The 17,200-nt window shown below is 53.5% G+C and overlaps 1 protein-coding gene across 2 annotated transcripts in view; it reads right to left on the reverse strand.

Annotated features, from left to right (window-relative positions):
- Nucleotides 1-15,481, reverse strand: part of RYR1 (ryanodine receptor 1) — a 98,417-nt gene extending 82,936 nt beyond the window's left edge. For both annotated transcript variants that reach the window (XM_081119962.1, XM_081119961.1), the window contains exons 1-16: nt 15,410-15,481; nt 10,362-10,481; nt 9,294-9,398; nt 8,154-8,228; nt 7,992-8,070; nt 7,536-7,648; nt 7,130-7,223; nt 5,921-6,014; nt 5,692-5,766; nt 5,062-5,218; nt 4,763-4,927; nt 2,986-3,107; nt 2,288-2,483; nt 775-910; nt 598-693; nt 395-513 (exon numbers count right to left, since the gene is read on the reverse strand). In XM_081119962.1, the coding sequence (XP_080976088.1) occupies nt 395-513; nt 598-693; nt 775-910; nt 2,288-2,483; nt 2,986-3,107; nt 4,763-4,927; nt 5,062-5,218; nt 5,692-5,766; nt 5,921-6,014; nt 7,130-7,223; nt 7,536-7,648; nt 7,992-8,070; nt 8,154-8,228; nt 9,294-9,398; nt 10,362-10,481; nt 15,410-15,457 (1,794 nt within the window). In that variant the 5' untranslated portion in view covers nt 15,458-15,481. The remainder of the gene's footprint in view (nt 1-394; nt 514-597; nt 694-774; nt 911-2,287; nt 2,484-2,985; nt 3,108-4,762; nt 4,928-5,061; nt 5,219-5,691; nt 5,767-5,920; nt 6,015-7,129; nt 7,224-7,535; nt 7,649-7,991; nt 8,071-8,153; nt 8,229-9,293; nt 9,399-10,361; nt 10,482-15,409) is intronic.
- Nucleotides 15,482-17,200: the final 1,719 nt, after the last annotated feature.

Genomic DNA, 17,200 nt, shown 5'->3' on the forward strand with positions numbered 1-17,200 from the left:
AGGATGGTATTTGAGATCAGCAGGGGTTGCAAACTAGTGTCTTCAGGGGCCAGGTACATAATGCAAATCTGTGACGTGGCTAGAAATAATGCAGCATGAACTGGTAGGACCTGTGGCAAAGTGGAGAGTGTATATGCACCCCACCAAAGACTATAAAATTGGAAAATTATAGGAAATTTTAAAAAATATTTCAGAGATCTAATGAAGTACATCTATGGCCCAGAATCCATTTCAGAATCATGAGTTAGAGACCTTGTCTTGAAACAAAAGCACATGGAAGAGGAGTCCAGGTAAGAGATAAGCTGGGGGACGGGAGGGAGGGGAGTGTTGAGTTCTGGGGCCAGAGTAAGGGTTCAGGGCTAAGAGGGTGAGAAGCCAGGGGTGAGGGGCTGACCTTGTGATTCCTCCCATGCTTGTCCAGGAGGGAGATGATGGACTTGATGTGGTTCTCTTGGATGATGTTCAGGACCTCGGGACTCTCAATCAGGACACAGTACAGCACCTCTAGGATTCCTGCATGGTTAATAGAGTGAGAGGTGAGGTGGCTGTGGCCCTTCCCTTCCCCAAGTCCCTGTCTCTTCCCATGGGCTCTCCTACCAGATGAGGCTTCCAGCCGATCCAGCTTGCTGACCAACCAATCCAAGTTGGTGGAGAAGAGGGCACAGTTGGTACGATTGCCACGGATCAGAGAGGCTGAGGGCAAAGAGATGGGTTAGACCCAACAGTACTGGGGACCTGTGGAGCTCTAGGGGAAATCAGAACTAGACGTTTTACCCAGGAGTTCATAGAGCAGGTTCACAATCTCTTTCCAAGACTCGGCTGCCTCCTCCCCGGCAAATTCAGCGAAGTGAGCAGCAGTGGTGTAGACATTTAGGCGGTCAATGCAATTCAGGACCAGGGAGAGCATCCCCTAAGGTGAGGAAGACAAGGGAGTCACCACAGGAGTCCCAGTCCCAGTTCCTTGCCTTTCTTGGATTTACTAATTCACATTTCAACAACTAGTGACTGAGTTCCCAGATCTACACCAGCACCCTTAGCTCCATGTCCCCCTTCATTCCCATCACCCTCCTCCCCTTCTTAGCTCCCCACATCAGTCCTTGTCCTCTGTGCCTCCGTCCCCAACATAATACAGCCTTATTAGCAGCAGGGCTGAATTTGTGCTTCTCCTTCCCAGTTTTCTTTCCATTCTTTTCACTTCCAAGCACCCCACTCCTGGTCCCAGCTGGCCCAGTTCACTCTCCACCCGAACCATCAGAGAGATTTTGTTGTTGTTTTACATTTAATCTATTGTCCTTTTTAATTGTGAATTATAACAGACATACAGAAAATCACACAAAACATATACAGTCAATTGTTACTCCTGATATTTAGGTTCTGTCAAGCCCCGGTGAACACTGAGTTAGGGAATCCTGAACCATGACTCCCAGGGGAAACACAGGCAGTTCCTCTAAATATCTAGGCACCATAATTTCATCAATGAATCGATACACACTCGTGCTGTCTTAACACACAAACTGCTAGCCCCGGACCCCAGCTGAGGTCCCTCCCTACACTGTCCTCTCAGTCTCCCAAGACCCACCTCTGGCCCTGCCCCCACCCCCACCCCCACGCCCCACTCTGGTTCTGTTCTCGCACCCCGCAGGCCGCACCCCCCCAGACACCGCCCGGCTCCGCAGCCTCTGGGCGTTCATCCTCTGACTTCTTAGGCCTTCCCCAAGGACCTGGCCCCGCCTCGCAGGTGAGGGAGCAAGGCCGGTCCCCCTCATCTCTCGCTCTCACAGTCCCAGCCCCGGCTCCGCCAGACATCCTGCCCCTGGAGGCTGCGCCCCTCCTCTTGTCCCCCACGACCCGGGCCCTGCCTTGTGGGCACAGGGGGGTCTCTGGCTAGGATTCTGTAAAAGTGACTCTTCCCCCGAGGGCCCGTGGGCCACTCCTGGGGAAGCCCTGCTAAAGAATCCAGAACTCTGCGCCCACCTTCATTTACACACCTAGGGGAAGAGTTCTAATTGAAAGATGCAATGTTAAAGCGTTCTCGTTTTTCTTTCTTCCCATCCAGAAAAGCTTATTTTGTTCTATGGCTATTAAGCTCCGACCCCTCTCGTGTCCCCCACGACCCGCCGCCCTGCGGGGCTGGCACAGCGGCGTCCTCCCTGGAGCCCCTCGGTCTGCACCTGGGACTCTCGGACCTCCGCCTCCGCGCCCCCGCAGGCCCCGCCCCCGCCGCACAGGCCCCGCCCCCGCCGCACAGGCCCCGCCCCCGCCGCACAGGCCCCGCCCCGGCCCGCACCTCCTCCTGGAAGAGGCTCTGGCGGTTGCGCAGGCTGCGCAGCTTGCTCTGCTTCTCCTCGTGCTGCAGCTCCTCCGAGGGCGGCTCGAAGTAGCCGATGAGGTCCTGCAGGCTCAGGATGACGCCCTCGATGGGCAGCGCTGAGCCGACCGGCGGCCCCGAGCCCCGCGGCTTCCCGCTGAAGCTGTCCAGGCCCCTGTGGGAATCGCGCACATCTCAGCGCGGGCGGGGGGCTGGGGGGGGCGCCGAGGGCGGGGGGGGGGGGGCGCGAATGCTGATTGTCGGTGAGGCGCTCTCCAGTCCCACTCCCAGTCCCCGCAGGGCTCCCACAGACACATCCATTTAACAGAGAGGGAGGCTGATAATGCAGAGAGGCAAGGGCTTTGGCCTGAGGTCACCCATGGCCAAGGGCAGAGCTGGAACTAGGACTCATGCCTGTGTCCTGGAGGCAGGAGGCAGGTCTGGGGAGGCCCAGGGCCAAGGTGTGGGTGTCAGGGGTGTGAAAGACGGTGATGAGGGATGCGAAGTCAGATTAGGGGCCAAGTATAAAGGTCAAGAGTTTAGAGGTTAGTGGTCATGTGGTTGTTAGCAGGGCTGTGGATGTCAGAGGTAGAGATTAACAGGGTCAGGTGCCTGAACGCCAGGAGCATGGGGGTCAGGTGTGGCCTGGCACCGGGCAGAGTGGGCAGGTGGCTCACTTGATGAACTGGTTATAGAGGCCAGCCGTGCTGTAGATCATGCGGGCAGCCTGGGACTCCTCCTGCTGGCAGCGGGTCAGTGACAGCGCGTCATCCATGTGGCCTTCCTGGTGCAGCATGGCCTGGCAGTGGAAGGATAGAGAAATCAGGAGGGGGCCATGCTCCCCAGATTCTAGCCCCAAAGCTGCCTTCTTCCTCCACCAAATCTCTCTGCCAGTCCCTCCCTTCTATCCCTCTTCATCTGACTCTGTCTTTCATTCTGTCTTTTTCCTTTTATCTCTGTCTCTCTCTGTCTCTGTCTCTTTGTTCCTGTCTGTCCATCTTTATGTCTCCCTCTCCTTATGTCTCTCATCTATATTGCACGCTTTTGTTTCATTTCCCCTGTCTCCCCTTCTCTGTCTCTCTCTTATCTTGTCTCTCTCCAGGTCACATCCTCTCCACTTGTATCTACTAATGGCTTAACATTCCCCCATCAGAGCGCTGTAGCAGCACCTCAAACTTAACATGTCCCAGACAGAATGCCTGACACCCTCTGTGAGTAAAGCCATCACAGCGCCAGCTTTCCCCTGAGCTGACCTCCTCTAGTCCTGCGGCTGTAAATATCACCCTCTCTGCTCATGTTTCCAACTACAAGCCTTGCTCTTTTTGCAAACAGTTGCCTCCTTAGTCTTCTCACTCATTCACTCAGCAAGTCTTTACTGAGTAACTCTGTTATAGACGTTGGGGGTAAAACTTTAGAACCCTGTCCTCCTGAGCTGACACTTGACTGTCCCCAACTTGGTTAATGGCACGTCCATCCTTTCGGTCGCTCAGGGTAAAAATCATGGCATCACCCCAACCTCTGTCTCTCTCATCCTGATATCAAATCTATCAGAAAATCCTGTTGGCTCAGCTCTCAAAATACAAGCAGAATCCACCATGTTTCCCCACTCCACAGTCCTCACCCTGGGTCTCTCCCGTCATCTACCACCTGTACCCTCCGAGCAATCTCCTCCCTGGTCTTTCTACTCCAGCTCTATACCACCCCCTCTCCCTGGCCCTCACACACAATCTGTTCCCGAAAGCAGCTAAGGAACCCTGTGAATCGGGTCACCTCCCTGTCCTGCTCAGAACACTCTGTGGCTCCATCTCATGCGCGATAAAGGTAAAAGCCAGGACCCTCCCCATGACCCACAAGGCCCACCGATCTGCTCCTACCCCCTCTGTCTCATCTCCGCCCCTCTACTCGCCCTCGCTCACTCTGCTCCAAGCAAATTGGATATTCTTTTAGTTATTGCAATACACCAACCTCATTCCAACCTCAGGGCCTTTGCATATGACCTTCCCTTTGTCAAAAGTAGTTTTCCCACTCCTCAGTTAGAAAACTATGTACTTTGTTGAAGGCAGTTGACTCACCATTTCTGAGCACAGGGAGGGTGGGGAACAAGTCTGCAGAGCTGGCCTGTTTTCCCACACGCACATCCAAAACAACTGGGATACTCATTAATTTGTTGCATGTCATCTTCAGTATGCTTGTCACTCTCTGTCTTTTCCATCTGTCTCTGTCTTTCTCTGTTTTTCTGTCTCCATAACTTTTTGTCTCTGCCTTCCCTGTCTCTCTATTTCTCTCTCTCCCTTCTCCATATATATTAACATATGGATTTCTCTTCCTTTTTTGCTGTCTTTCTCAATCTTGGTTTCTCCCAGCCTGCATCTTTCTCTCAGTCCCATCTTCAAAGCCCTGAAGGCTCAAGCACCAACACCCCCCAGTCTCCTCCCTTCCCCTCCAGGCACCTACCTTTTTCTTCAGCACCCCGAGCCGCAAAGCTTTGGGGTCCGGGGCGGCATAGGTGAGCCACAGGCCTGAGGCCACATGCTGCACAAAGCACAGTGACTCTCCATACTTGATCTCAGGGGGGCCCATGCCTTCCACGTCCCGCTTGGGGGCCACATCCAGCTTCTCCTGCAGGAGCAGGGGCCAGAGGTCAGCTCCTCTGCTGTGCAGCTAATAGGGGAGCCCCCCTGAGAGACTGCAGAGTGGGGGCTGATGTGGGATTTGGGGCTCCAGGTGAGGGAGAATGCCCTCACCCCACCGACCTTGGAGATGCGGAAGCAGAAGGAGGTGGCCTTGGTGTGCGCCTTGCTGGCATCAACCACCACCAGACCCTGGTCCTCGGTGAGTGCCAGGTACCGCCCCGTGGTGACATGGCGGATGCGAAGCGGCTGACCCCAGCGAAGGTGGCTCCCACTCCAGCTGTGGAGGGTGAGATCAAGGGGGTCAGAGGACCCCCCAAGTGTCCCATGGACACCACGGTCTTAGTTCAAACCTCCTTGAACCCCAAGTCCTTCTCCAGGGTGCCCTAAGCCTTCCTCAGATCTTTCTTAGGGCTCCCCAGTCCTCCTTCAGGGGCCCTAATCCCCTCTCAGGCCCTCACAGCTTCCCCCAGGCTCCCCAGATGTCCCTGGTGTCCCCAGTTTTCCCAGACCCATCACTTTATCTCCCTCCACTCCCCACATTTTCACTCAGGACCCCCTACCATCCCCCAAGACCTCCTTTTACTCCAGGATTCTAGGAACCTGAGAGCCTCATCACTCTTTTGGGCTCCCCAGATTTTCCCTCAAAACCCTCCAGTCTCTTCCTCAGTTTTTCCTTCAAGACCCTCTCTCCCTTCCCAACAACCCCCCTGGCCCCTATCCCCTCCCCCAGTTCAACCCCAAGGCCCCCACCTGATTCTCAGAGGCTCCAGTCTCCAGAGGGAGCGGGCGTGGGTGCACACAGCTCCACCCTCATAATGGACAAGTCTGGGGACACAGGAAAGAGTGAGGTCAGGGGTTCAGGTTCCAGTCCCCCAGAATCTGACCCCTAATCCCACCTAGGGCCCCAGCCCCTCAACGGACCTTTGCACTCCCCCTGCCCTGCCCTGAGACCCCAAGCCCTTTTGTCCCCCACCAAGACCTGCGCTGGTCATCACTGTCAGCAGGGGAAATGGTCAGGCACTCATCCATGTGTCCGTGAAAGAGGCGGAGGACATGGCCTCCCGTCACAAAGCCTGGAGAAGAGCAAGGAAGATGATCACTGTGGGGCTGGAGCCCCAGACAAGTCTGGGAGCCAAAGGGGAGCCCAGGAACCTACTTCTCCCCTAGGGGAGGCTGGGGGCTAGGTTGGGGGTCTAAAATTAAAGATCTGAGTTTCAGAGTGTGAAGTGTAGTCTGAGATTTAGGCTAAGTTTGAGGCCTTAAGTGGGGGCATTAAGATTTGGGGTCTGAGGTTGGGGATCAAAGTTTGGGGGTCTGGGTGTGCAGAGCTGAGGTTGGGGGATTTGAGGGTCTGAGTTTGTATATTTGAGGTCGGGATTAGAGGTTTGGGGTCATATTCCCTGATATTAGGGTCTGCATTCCAGGGCTTGACTTGGGGTTTGGATTTAGAGGTATGGTGAGTTGGCTCTGAAGTTGGGATCTGAATTTTGAGTGTGATTTTGAAGGTCTGAGGCTGGTAGCTGAGGTTTGGGGTCTGAGGTTTGGAGGTTTGAGCTTTGGGGTCTGAGTTTGGAGAGATCTGGGCTTTACAACTGGAAGTTGGTGGGTCTGAGATTCAGGCCTGCGTTTTGGGATCTGTCTTTTGATTCTCAGGTTGGGTCTGGCTTAGGGCTCTGAGGTTTGAGGTGTGAGAGTTGGAATCAATGTTTTGGGGCCATGCTTTGGGGTCTTAGCATGGGGGTCTGGATCTGAGAGATGATTCTGGAGATATGAGGTTGAAGGTGGAGGTCTGAGGTAGGTTGGCTGAGGTTTGGAGTCTGAATTCAAGGTTTTGGATTGGGGATCGGAGTTTTAATTTGGGGGTCTGAGGTCACTGTCTATGCTTGTCACCTGAGGCTTAGGGTTGAGAATAAGCTCCATATTGGATGTTCTAAGCTTGGATTCGAGTTTAGGGGCCTGGCCTCCAGGACCTGAGTTTGGCATGTCAGCTTTGGGGACCAATACTTTGAGTCTGAGTTGGGGAGTTTGATCCTGAGATCTGGATTTGGGGCCAGTTGGAGATCTCAGTGTGAGGGTCATAGTTTGGGGTCTGAGCTAACAAGGTTCTGTTTGGGCATGTCTGGGAGCAGTATGGGAAGTCTATGTTGGGGGGTCTCAGTTTAGGGGCTGGAACTAGGGGAACCCTTACCCTCTTCACAGCCAGAGGAGATGGGGTTCATGTTCCACAATGTCTGCATGAAGGAGGCATCAACTTGGAGCTCCCCACTGGCCGTTGACAGGTGCTGAGGGCAACCAGGAGACGATGGTCAGAGAGTGGTGGGGGCAATAGTTCCAGAGGCAGAAGCCAAAAACCAGAGACAGGAGCCAGGAAACCGGCAGACAGAACATCAGAGGTCACAGGTCAGGAAACCAGGACAGAGTCAGGAGATAGGGTGTCAGAAACCAGGAATTGGGCATCAAATTCAGAAAACTGCAAATTGGGAGTCAGGACACTGGGGCCAGAGACCAGGCTAACCAGTGATAAGGAGACAGGGTGGACCCCATGTGCCTCCAACCCAAGGGCAATAGCAGCCATGAGGGGGTGGGATTCTCACCAGATAGCGCTCAGAGGAGACACTAACGAGGATGAGGTCATCCCCAACTCGGACCTTCTCTCCTTCAGATCTCTGCTTGGAGGCAGGGTGCATTGTCCACCAACAGGCCTCTCCTGCGGAGGTAGGGCTCTCAGGACAATGGCTGCCCAGAATTCTCTCCCCAAGGCCTCCCCAGTCCTGAGCCCCCCAGCCTTCTGCCCCAAATTCTCCTACTTCTGCCACCCACTCTCTGCCTCAGATTCCCATTTCTGTCCTCAGACCCTCTGCCTATGGTTCCCCCATGCTTTCTCAGTCTCCCCATCCAAATGTGTCCATTTGCACCCCAGACTCTGTCCCAAAGCCCCCATTGCTACCCCCAGAGCATTCCCGTGTCCACACCCATAGTTCTATAGACCTGTGCCCCAACTTCCCACCTGCCCTGTCCCTGTCACATCCTGCCCCCTCCAGCTCCTCCACCTGTTGCGTCTTCCTGCAGTCCCACGTCAAAGGCCAGCTTGTCCGTCATGGAGCGGGAGGTAGTGAGACAGCTCAGGTACTAAGGTCAGAGAAGGGGGTCAGCCTCTTCCTGCAGGCACTGCCCCCCTGCCCCTGCCCTTGACCCCTTGCTGATGCACTTACCATGCTGCTGTGTGCATGCCGGAGCAGGATGGCATGGCCATACAGGAGTGTCCTGTGTCCCCCACCCTGGGATGACTGGGGGGGGGATGAAGGGCACAGAGTGAGAACAGATGCCCAATACATCTGGCCTATCCCAGGTGGGAATGTGATCCCCATAAAATACCATGCTCAGGCCTGGATGCAAGGAAGCCTCAGTTCAGACCCTCAACAGATTCTCTGCCTCAGTTTCCCCGCCCTTGGAAGCAGGGGCTCTGTTTCTGAGAAGTCTGTGGGTGGGGGGTGTTTTATATCCCCCAAAGCCCACTCTGTCCTTCCTGCCTCCTCCACCTTGTTTACTAGGCCCCAGGTCCCTCAGGGAGGCTGGCCCCCTCCTCTAGGTACCAAAGACACTCCGAGAAGCCCCAGCATCTCATGTTCCATGGTCCTCAGCTCCTTTTACTCTAACCTGTCGCATCACGGCTGAGCCGCAGCTGGTGTGCACTGGTACAGTCCTACCAGTTGTAAAGATTTGAACATCACTTGTGGAGACCTGCCCTGTGCTGCCACATACACCCAAGAACAGGGAGACTGTGCCCCTCCTGGGGGGTGACACCCAGCCACTCGATGGCAACAGGCCTTCCATCCCAGCTCTCACATGCCCATGCTCAGGGGGCCATGTGATGGGGCCACATGATCACATGGCGGACCCACTCCTGGAACGGAGGGGACCCATACTTGGGATAAGGGAGGTGAGGGGAGAGGTCCCATGCGGAGAAGAGCTGGGATCAGGGTCAGAAAAAGGGTGGGAAAGAGGAGGAAGTAACAGGCAGTGGGGACGGGGGCTCACAAGCCCCCATCCCCTCCCCTCCTTCCTTCCTTCTTTCCTCCCTTCCTTCCTTCCTTCCTGGCCTGTTCTGGGCTTCACAGCCCTGACAACTGGGTTGAGGGAGACCCCCCAGCCTCATATGCAGGATGTGAGCCCAAGAGGCAGGCCTGGGGTCAGAAGAGGTGGGAAGGACAGGTGACACCCAAGGCCAGACCTACCCACTTATCCAAATTGAGGGCCTGTGGGGGCAGGGCAGAGAGAGGAAGAGCAGATGGTGAATGATGCCCGGTCCTCCCACCCATCCAGCCACCCTCAGCCTGGGGTGGGAGCCTCACCTCCACTCCAGCTTCCACAGTGTTGGCCAGCATCTCCTGCAGGGCTCGGACGGATAGTGACTGCTCCAGGACAAAGCAACAGATGGCCAGATCGGGGGGCACATTCTAGAGGGGGGGTGAGATGTGAGCAGAGGGCCTATAGGCCCAAAGACCTGCCCCCCCTCTAGATACTCACACCCCTTGGAGACCCAGACTCGACCCCAAACCCCCAGAAGTCTTGCCCTCTGCCACCAGCTTCAGACATCCTGAATCCTCACCAATGACACAGAACAAACTGCGTGCTCCCACAAACCTGACCCCACCTGAACCTCTCAGAAGCTTCCACACCACTCTCCTCTCAGGCACCACACTCCCCACCTAACCTCAAAGGATGCCTCAGCCCGTGCCCCCACCCTCAGACACACTGCACCCGCCCAACTCCAGGAGGCTCCTCCGATTCCCCTGCAGGTAACTCGGATCTCTCCACTGCAGAGGGAACCCCACTCCCGCCGGCACAGTGCAGCCCAGCCCCTGCCTCCTGCCCTGGACACTGTGAGCACTGCTTCAGAATCACAGGAGGGCACCCTTAGCCACCCTCCTCAGTCTCCCACCTGTCACCTCAGACTCCTAGACAGCCTCCCCCTTTGGGCCCAAGGCTCTCTGTCCCTTGCAGACCCTGGCCCTTTCCCCCATTAGATGCCACACCCCCTCCCTTTCCCAGCCATCCCCGCATCCCTCAGGTGACCTCCTCTCTCAAACCCTGAGTCCACCTCACCCTGAGACCCCAGGCTCCCTCCACCTCTCAGCCTCCCCGCCACACACACACTCAGTTCCCTGCTAGCATCCTCCTGACCCCTCCAGACCCTGTCACCTCGGATCCAAGGCCTTCTGTCATCTCAGACACCTGCCTCCTAAGACCCCAGCCCCTCCCTCCTCAGAGGTCCAGCCCCTTTTTCCTCTTAGGCCCCTCCCATTTTCTCTCCTACCAGCACCTTCTCTTGCGACTCCCAGACCACTTTTCTTTGGACCCCAGATTCTGTGCCCCTTTAGACCTCTCTTCCCTGGCCCCGCTCCCCCTCCCCTGCTAACCTGGGCATTGCTGGTGGGCTCCAGGAAGCAGAGGCGGTTGCCAAAGCCTTCGGCCGCCAGGCAGAGCTTGAGCTGCTCCTTGAGCACGGTGGCACTGCACTGTAGGACTACTTCATCATCCTGGGGCCAGGACAGAGGAGTCAGGACTCCCTGGCATCCACCCTCACCCCACAGACGCCACATACCATGCCACTCATCCCACCCTGTCCCCATGAAAGGGATACCCACCCTTGCAATTTATCAAGTAGGTGCCTGGCTGAACACTCCACATGCTTCTAATGCCCCCATGAAATAGGAGCCAGTGTCACCCCCATTTTAAAATGGGGAAACAGGCTCAAAGAGGGGACATGGCTGTCCAAGGCCACACCACTAATAAGAGGGGGAGCTGGGATTTGAACCCCAGTCTAGCTGGTTCCAGAGGCCTCCCAGTGGGGTCCTCAAGGTGAGCCATTGGAGGGTGGAAAGCATGGACCCCTCAAGTTCAATGGCTTTTAAGCCCAGCCTTCTCTACACAGAATCGTTGCCCTGGCCAGGCAGCTCAGTTGGTTGGAGTGCCATCCTGTACACCAAGAGGTGGTGGGTTGGACTCCCAATCAGGGCACATACCCAGGTTGTGGGTTCTATCCCCAGTTTGGGTGCCTGAGGGAGGCAACTGATCGATGTTGCTCTCGCACATCAGTGTTTCTCTCTCTTCCTTCCTCTCTAAAAAAAATATTTTAAAAAAAAGGAAAAAAAAAAGACAGTGCTGCAGCAACTGGTCAAAGTTAAATGAGGACTGTGAATTAGATAACGGTACCATCACAATACCAATTTTCCTGATTTTGATAACTGTACTGTGATTTGTTAAGAGATGGCCTTTGATATTTAGGAGATACTAAAGTATTTAGGGGTTAAGGGTATCATCTTCACAACTTACCCTAAAACAGTTTGGGGAAAATAGATGGAGGGAGAGAGGAAGGGGGGGGGAAACGCGGGGGAGAGAGAGGAAGCAGATATAGCAAATCCTCACTTTGGAGAGAATGGCTGAAGGCTGTATGGGAGTTCTTTAAAGTGACCTTGCAACTTTTCAAGATTATAAATTAAAATTTTAGCCCAGCTGGTGTGGCTCAGCAGTTGAGCATCAACCTATGATCCAGGAAATCTCTGTTTGATTCCCAGTCAAGGCACATGCCCGGGTTGCATGCTCGATCCCAAGTAGGCGGCATGCAGGAGACAGCCAATCAATGACTCTCTCATCATTAATGTTTCTATCTCTCTCCCTCCCTCTCCCTTCCTTTCTCTGAAATCAATAAAGACATATTTTTTTTGAAAAATTTAAAATTGTAAGTAAAATAGGAGCATTTTCATGTACTGGGTCCCATTCCAAGAAGTTAACGTGTATTAACTCATTGAATCCTCACAAGAACCCTGTGAGGTAAGTCCTAGTATGTGAACCTGTGGAAACTGAGGCCACAGGTTCACATAATGGCATACCTGGTATTTGATCCCACCTGTGTGGTTCTGTATGCCATACTCTTGGAACACTAGACCACCTCTTAATACAGGATTCTGGTAGCCCATATCTGCCATTATAACTAGTACAAGTGTCCATGGGCAGTGCTCCCTGCTTTTGCTAACAGAGGTCTCAATAAAAAATTATGGAGACCACAGCCCGTAGCTGCTGAAGGAGGCAGTGGTTATTCTATCTTGTAGCTAAGGAAACATTCAAGGAGCTTAGGTGTCCTGCCTGAGGTCGCATAGCCTCCAGCCCTTCCAGCATATCACACAAACATATTCCAGTCCTGGGCTTTGACCCACACAGACAGCCCTCAGTCCATCCAGCGTGGGAGGAGGGAGGGAGGGTGGACCTGTTGGCAGGAGGCCCCACAACTTTTTTGTCTTGTAATCCCCAACCACGACATCTTGGCACTGTTCACTCATAGGAATCATCCAGCTTGCATTTACCAAGCACTACTGTCTGCTAGGCCTTATGCTCAGGGCTTTATGTCCATATGATAGACAGCCATTGAGCATTTGCTGTTGATCTAGAAGCTGGATGTAGAGCAGCGAGTAAAGCAGACAGAACCCTGTCCACATGGAGCTGACATCCTGTGGAGGAGACGCAATAAGCAGGTGAGTAGGTTCATAATTTAAATGTCAGTGATAAGTGTAATGGAAAAAATTCCCCAGGGTAGGGATGACATCAGTGAGGGGATGAAGTGGCCGCCTCTCCAAGGAGGTGACATTTGAGCTGAGCCTAACACTTTATCCCAAGCCACAAACCTTATCCAAATAATGAGACAGAATCAGCGTGATCAAAGGCCTGTGGCTGGAGGGGCCGAGAGTGTTGGGGAGAACCAGGGGGTTCAGATGGTGGCAGCGGCAGGAGCCAGGGGAGAGAGGAAAGAGATGAGTTCAGAGAGGTATCTGCACCGGTCCCTTGGGTCCTTATGGCTCATTTTTTTTCTCCCCATTGTTAATTTTAGTATATTTGCTGCCAAAGTGAGCCCTGTCCCCATTTTTCAGATTAGGACATTAAAGCTGGGAGAGAAAAAGAAAAATTACTTGCCCAAAGTTGGGAAGCAGGCAAATGGCAAGGCCAAGGCCTGAACCAGAGACAGGGGCTTAATCGCTATGCCAGTGATTCTCTAATTTTCTCGGGCATCAAATGAAGGGAGGTGACCTGGTTAAAATGCAGCTTCCCTGCGGCACCAGTTCCCACCCCCCACCCAGCACCAAGAGCCTGATCCATTGGCTCTGCCTGAGCAGGAAATCTGGACCATTAACATGCCCCCAGGAGATTCTGACCCAGGCCAAGCTTTGAGAAACCCAGCCAGAGCGGGGCTAGAGGTAACCACCCATCAAAGGGAAATGAAATGAGTTTAGGGGTCCACAGCCATCATGCTTAGAAAAGGAAATAAGTAGAGTAAGAACAAAAAATACCAACATGCTCGTCATGTTCTAAGGGCTACCTACATTTTATGAAACTTGTTTCAGTTAAAAATAGGTGTGTGTGTGCATGTGTGTGTGTGTGTGTGTGTGTGTGTGTGTGTGTGTGTGTGTGTGTGAATGCACCTTATTTGTCCATAATAACATGAATGGGAGGCAGCCTGATGTCCATCAGCAGGTGAACTGATCAACAAATTACTATATTCACGCAATTGAAATACTACACGCCACCAAAAAGGAATGAACTTTTGATACATGCTACAAGGATGAATGTCTACAATACTACACTGAGCAAAAGAAGCAAGACAAATGAGCATAAACTGCATACGAAACACTAGAATGACTGATGGAATCTGTAGTGACATAAAGCAGATGGACAGGGTGAATTACTGCAAAGAGCAAGAAGCACCTTTCTGGGGTAAAAGAAATGTTTTGTCTTAATTATGATGCTTGTTACATAACTGTGTAGAGTTTGTCAAAATTCATTGAACTGCAACACCTAAAAGAGGTGCAATTATTATATGTCAATTATACCTCAACAAAGTTGGTTTTTAACTAATGTATGTGTATGTACTGGGTTACAATATAAAATATATTTCTTACTGGTGAAATGAGGTATAACAGTTTAGAGAAAACCACCACACAACCTCAATAAAGTTCAGGAAAACACACTCCGTCTGTGGCCAAGAGATGCCAGGGCCAGGCCTCTAGAACCCAACACTGGCTACCTTGGCAAGTCCGAGCCTAGTTTTCCTCTTGTGAAAGCAGGAGGGCTGGGCCCCAGAGGCATCTAGAGATGACACTTCCTGGCCTTGACCTTGGGCAAGTGATTCCACTCATACCTTGGTTTCCCTCAGATCTCCCAGAGAGATAAAGATAGGGCCCTACCTCAGAAGATAGGGCAGCGAGGATATAATTAGATGCCTCAGAAGGACTCAGGGGCTGATGGCCTTGGCCATGGCCTCATTAGGGCCCAGAGGAGAAGATAGCCCAACCCATTGTGTCTGCTAAGGGACTGAGCTGGGGTAAGAGTCTAGGGTGAAGCTAGGCCCCCTCCTGTGGCCAAATGTTCAGCTGTCCCTACCCTTCATTACCAGCCCCAGTTGTTTGTTCCTCCCTCCCAGGAAACCAGACCGTAGAACCAGGGTCCTATTCTGGGGCCGGAATGCTGTGTCAGCATTTCCTAGGGCCCAGAGGGGGAGGGGAGGGGCTAGTGCAGGGTCAGCAGACCTGGCCCAAAAGAGAGAACATCTCCTTCCATACTCACACCCCACATCCACTGGGAGGGAAAATTGGGAAGGACTCCAAGACGGGCAGCTCCTCCCCCCATCCGCTCCCTGTCCCCTGCCCAGCCCCAGAAGAGTGGCTATTCTGGGAGAGACACCTGTTGTTCCAATTCCCATCCCTGCCCCCAGTGGAGGATCAGAGATGTGGGGACAGAGCTAGAGAGGCCAGAGAAACACAGAGGACCTGAAGCCAAGAAACAAAGACAAAGACAGAGACAGGGAGACAGACACAGAAACAACCCAAAGAGATGGATAGGGAAAGACATGGCCTGGAGATTATCAACAGCCATATTTGACCCTCCTCCCTAAAACCAAAGTGGGGAAGAAAGACCCAGAACCTGAGGGACCCCCCAGAAGACCCTCAAGGGGTGGGGGTTCAGAGGACTTGGGTCTTCCAGCCCACCCCAGCCCCCTCCTCAAGAATTTAAATAGGTCAGAGCCTGGGGCAAGAAGAGAATTAGGGCTAGGTTGGAGAGAAGGGGGGACTGCTAAATTAAGCTCAGGAATTAGTACCACCTTCCACGAGTGCCTGCTTCCAGGGTGGTGAGAGAGGGTGCTCCCTCAGAGGTCCCCTTCTCCAGGACAAGCCGCTAAAGTCAGAAGAGAGGGAGGCCGAAGGTCCCCCTCCCCATTCTGCAGTCCCAAAGTCTGCTAATTCTCTGTAGTGAAATAGGTGGGGGTGGAAGAGAGACAAAAACTGAGAAAGACAGAGTGACAGTCACCCGCAGGGACAGAGGAAGAGACCCCGAGTGTCAGAGACCACCAGCGAGCGGGACAGGCAGCTCGGAGGAACCCGAGAAGTAGCCCCGGAGACCCCCTAACGCAGATACGCACCGTCCGCAGAAACTGAACCTCATCCTCGCCCTCTCCTCCGTCACCCATGATGCCGAGGCCGGGGGGGCCGGCGCTGAGGTCGGGGGACAGGAGGAAGGGGACTCGGCCGGGGGGCGGGCTCGGGGCGGGCTGGGGTCGGAGGCCTCCGGGGACACCCGAGGGCCAGCGCGGCAGATGGAACTGCGAGGAGGCCCCGCGTGCTGGACAGAGCTGGCAGGGGATCCCCGCCCCCGGGCTCCCATTGGGCCAGGACTACGCCGGACACGCCCCCTCGCCGGAGCCCCGCCCACAGGCCCCGAATCGGCGAGGGTTTAGCGCGGAGGGAGTGTCTGGGAGGTAGCTGCCCCGTCTCCACCTCCGCGGTGAGGAAGGGGCCCTCCTGCTCCCACTCAGGGAGCAAGCCGAGACTCTGAGCCGGAAGCCCCTGCGTGATGTCATACAGCAGAGCCGGGACGTGCACTAGGTCTCCGGGCTTTAAAACGCAGCATACGTCGTGATTAAAAGCAAGACCTCTGAGCCACATAGTCTGAGTCCGAGTCCCAACCTTGCCACTCCCTTGTGTGACCTTGGACAAGTCACTTCGCCTCTCCGTGCCTCAGATTCCCCAGCTGGTAAGAAGGATATTAATAGTACCTATCTCACAGGGCTGTTGCGAGGATTAAATGAGATCATTTATCCACAGCACCTAAAACAGAACCACCCCCAGCCGGTTTGGCTCAGTGGTTAGCGCGGCGGCCGGTGAAATGAAGGGTCCCTGACTCGATTCCCGCCAAGGGAACGTGCCTCCGTTGCCTGTTTGATCCCTGGCCCCTCTTGGGGCGCATGTGGGAGGCAACCAATGGATGAGTGTCTCTCTCACACCGATGTTTCTCTCTCTCTCCCTTCCACTCTCTCTGAAAAGCAATGGAAACAATAAATATCCTCGGGTGAGGATTTTGGGGGGGAAAATAATAAAACAGAACCAATGCATAGTCAATGTTATGCAAGTGTTGCTATTATTATCACTACCATCATTATTATAAAAACTGATGAGGCAGGAATAATAGCCATAGCCGAGGTCTTTGTGTGCATGTTGCACTCTCACACTACAAGCTCAGCTCAGGAACGTTACCTCACCTGTGAGATGCAGGTGCCGAGGAGATGGGCTGAGAGACAGGCAGACAGCACAACATGGAGAGCACAGCTTGAGGCTGGGGAAGAGAGAAAGGAAAAGAGCAGGAAGACGGAGAGATGCAGAAAAAGGGTCTGAAACTATGTTGTGTCACGTCATGGAAAAACTAAAGAGAATGGGCTCTAAATGTTCTGGTGTGAAAAAAACACCCATGGTGACCTCATTTGGTGTAAAAAAGAAAGGAGCAAATTCTAAGAGAGCTCTGGTTGAATTGAATAACACTCTAGGTTTGGCGCAATCATATTAATTACTATGACCCATTTACTCCACTCCTGAGTATGTACCCTACTGAATTGTACCCTTTAATGGTCATCAAAAGACAGATGCAGTATTCACAACAGCCCCAAACTGAGAGCAGTTCAAACACCCATCCCAGGAAGATCAATCAACAATTCCTAGGACAGTCACACAATGAAAGATGATATAACTAAAAATAAGGAATAAATTACAACCAAATAGGAAAACATGGAAGAATTACAAAGACGTGATGCTAGATGAAAGAAGCCAGACACAGTAAATTACTCCATGTATATACAGCTCAAAACCGGGCAAAACTCCTCTGCTAGAAATCAGACTGGTGGTTAAGCCTTGGGAGGTAGCCCCGGGAAGGAGCTCCAAGG

This window comes from Miniopterus schreibersii, assembly GCF_964146895.1.
Source record: "Miniopterus schreibersii genome assembly, chromosome: 18".
Lineage (NCBI taxonomy): Eukaryota > Metazoa > Chordata > Mammalia > Chiroptera > Miniopteridae > Miniopterus > Miniopterus schreibersii.